Here is a 3451-nt window from a genome sequence, read left to right on the forward strand (position 1 = left end):
AAAAGAAATGTGTGTTTTTATTTTATGCTCATTATATGGATAATTTAATAATTTTATTTGTGTCTAGTATTAATTATTAATCTTAATTTTCTCTCACATAATTAATATGTACAAGAATTGTATCTTGCATAATTAATATATCTAATATTATTAATCATTTCTCACCCAAGAATGGTTATACATATTATGTATATTATAGGTTAGGATGTCTTGAATTGAAAAATATATGTATTATATTTTGTAATAATAATAATATTTCGATATGCACCATATACAATTAAATCTAAATTTAAAAGGTTAATATTAAAGGAGGATTTTAACTCTCAAAGCTCACTACTACTTCTCTATAGTGCTATTCTAATAATGTGTTATTCAACTTGAAACTTTCCAACAGCTACAATATTAATAATCCTTATGCTGCTGAAAGTTAAAGACTTAAAAGCAGAAGCAACCTTCCTTCTAGTTTATGCATATATATTACATTACATATATGTAAGACAATTCTCAACAACATTAGAGGATTCAAGATTCAACACACACACATCATAGATTACCAGAACAGAAAGTAATATATAGTGCCGCACTAGGTATATAGAAATCACACTAGTTCCTCTATTCACCTGATGCATATGTTTGATGAACATGGTTTCACTACTTGAGTTTGTTCCTCATTACCCTCTAAGAATCGGAATGTTGTTGAAGATAAATATGATCATCTTGTTCACTACAATGCAGGCTTGATGCTTAGTTCATCAATGCATTAGAAGCTGGAAATCATCATCATTGTTCACCACCGTGTAATCATATCCGAGCCTGTTGGCGCGACCATGGAATTCGTCCATCTCATTTTTCGGTACTTGTATTCCGACCAACACATTCGCCCCGGTTTCACCCTGTTGGCAAACAAGTATGCATGATGCATTGATCAAGAGATTCCATACCAAAATAAAAATGGAAGAAGAGACTCGAAAATTTCTCACCTCCCCGCGATAGTGGAACAAACTAATATTCCAGCGCGGGCTGAAGGAGTCCAAGAATTTCATCAAAGCTCCCGGTCTTTCTGGGAAGATAAACCGACAGAGAACCTCGTTTTGAACATTTGATCGGCCTCCCATCTGATAATTGTTGTAAACAAAGTTAACTTAGCTCAACAATACAAAGACTGCAAGAGAAGCTATGAATAAGAAGAAATTCTAATCAAATACAAATTTTAGGTTGGATAGAAGTAACAGCTTCAATAATGAGTAGTGACCAATATACCAGGTAACGCAAGTGATCTTTCACCAAGTCACTATCTGTGAGATTGTAGGTTTTAAGTTGAGAAGTTTCCATCCTCTCCTGCATCGATCTTAGTTCCGACACTGTGTGTACCCCAACGCTGAACACAAATACGAAGGATGATAACATTTATCGGCTTACTTCTCAATAGATATTTAGCCGTATCCAAAAAGAAAGTCATCAAAAGCCAATCATCTGAGCCAGAAAGATGTCAATGAATTCATTGCATTATCTTACCTGTAGAGGACCACAGCCTTCATATCGGAATTACATCTGTATTTGAACTCCGTGATATTAACCTGCCCAACCTGCGAGGCCAAAGGGTTAGATCAACTATGAAAAACCCTTTTCTTAACGAAAAGTGTCACTCGAAGTCGTATATATAATATACCAGTTGACAAAAATGTTTGAAACTGCCAGGTTCCTCTGGCAGAACAGTTGCAAGCACAGCCTCTTGTTTGCGACCAACGTTAGCGAGCTCAGTCACCACCCTAAGTTTATCAAAATTCATGTTTGCTCCACTGGTTATTGCTACAATATTTTCACCCTTGATCCCGTAATACTTGCAGTATGCCTCGGCTCCAGCAAGGGCAAGGGCACCAGCTGGTTCTAAGATGCTCCTTTTCTCCTCGAACATGTCCTGCAAGAAGTTTTACTCCTGTCATCATCTCCAAACAGTTCAAGTCATATAGAATCTGCCATGTGCTTTTCGTCCAATGTATATTGTGCAATAATTTTTGCAATTAACTCTGGCTCTAGATATTATATGGAAGATAGTTGTACAACTATTTGAAATTTAACTTCTCACACGCAATTTTATAGGTCCCTAAGCAATTTTATAGCTTGAGCAACAAACATCAAGAGAACTACATTTGAACCAGCCAGCACTGGAGATCTCACCTTTATTGATGCGCAAATTGAATCACGGCTCACAAGAACAACACCATCCACCAAATCCTTGCATAAGCGGAAAGTTTCTTCACCGACCTCTTTAACAGCTACACCATCTGCAAATCCTCCAACCTGGTCCAAAATCACTCTTTGACCATGGTGAAGTGATAAAGCCATTGCATTTGCATCAGTGGGCTCTACCCCAATGATCTTAACCTGTGTAAATATGTTAATGGTCATTTGATTGCTCTTAATCAAAGAAAAGTGAAATGGAAAAGGATTCATATAAAATCATGTGAACCTGGGGAGAAACCCTCTTCACATAAGCAGCAATACCAGCAATGAGACCACCGCCTCCCACAGGCACAAAGATTGCATGTAGCGGACCCTGAATTTGGCGCACAATTTCCATACCAACGGTTCCCTGGCCCATTATAACATCAGGATGATCAAAGGGAGGTATGAATGTAAGGCCCTCCTCTTTTGCACGTTTCTTAGCATATGCTTGTGCTTCGTCGTATGAATCCCCAATGAGGACAACCGTAGCCCCCAGCCTCTCCACAGATTTCCACTGTAAAGTTCAAACGGGCGAAAAAGAAGAAGCGATGAAAACACCTTATAACTAGATTTCTTTTGAAATACAACAGCAAACATATAGGTGAGCAGAAAAATCAATGACGAGTACCTTAATTTCTGGAGTGGTAACAGGCATTGCGATCACAGCTTTGCAATTCAGTTTCTTAGCAGCTAATGCAGTTCCTTGAGCATGATTTCCAGCTGACGAGCAAATAACCCCTTTCTCCAACTGCTCCTTTGTAAGTTTCGCCATCATATTATAAGCTCCGCGGAGCTTAAATGAGAAAACCTGGCATTGGCAATAGCCCACAATCTCAGAAACTCAATGACAATGCACATATACCACTTCAACGCACGCACATATTCCACTGCAAAACATACACATTCCACTATTTATTCATGATTTGCTTAAAGCACAAGGCCATGTTAAACTTCCCAGTGCAAATGTTACATAATCAAATCAAAATTTCAAGTGTACCCAACCGGACAAAGTGAAAGCTAACTCAGGAAACTTTTGATCATAAGTAGTTTTGCATTAAAATAAGCAAACAATCTAAATTGAGTAAATTCTAATTGACTTATAGACCATAGCTCCTATCATCTACACCATAACTACCAAAGCTATTTCCTTTATACAAACAAAAATAAGCAACATCATCAAAATTCAAAACCACATCAAAACCCAAAAAAAAAAAAAAAAACTGTA

General features: G+C 37.4%; 1 protein-coding gene across 1 annotated transcript in view; it reads right to left on the reverse strand.

Moving 5' to 3' along the window:
* Positions 1-435: 435 nt before the first annotated feature.
* The window catches only part of LOC107476237 (threonine dehydratase biosynthetic, chloroplastic), a 3824-nt gene continuing 808 nt past the window's right edge, over positions 436-3451 (reverse strand). The window contains exons 2-9 of the mRNA XM_016096014.3: positions 2855-3034; positions 2471-2740; positions 2179-2385; positions 1670-1918; positions 1516-1586; positions 1261-1378; positions 981-1115; positions 436-893 (exon numbers count right to left, since the gene is read on the reverse strand). Coding sequence (XP_015951500.1) covers positions 753-893; positions 981-1115; positions 1261-1378; positions 1516-1586; positions 1670-1918; positions 2179-2385; positions 2471-2740; positions 2855-3034 — 1371 coding nt within the window. The 3' untranslated portion in view covers positions 436-752. The remainder of the gene's footprint in view (positions 894-980; positions 1116-1260; positions 1379-1515; positions 1587-1669; positions 1919-2178; positions 2386-2470; positions 2741-2854; positions 3035-3451) is intronic.

The sequence above is a fragment of the Arachis duranensis genome, chromosome 2, assembly GCF_000817695.3.
Source record: "Arachis duranensis cultivar V14167 chromosome 2, aradu.V14167.gnm2.J7QH, whole genome shotgun sequence".
Lineage (NCBI taxonomy): Eukaryota > Viridiplantae > Streptophyta > Magnoliopsida > Fabales > Fabaceae > Arachis > Arachis duranensis.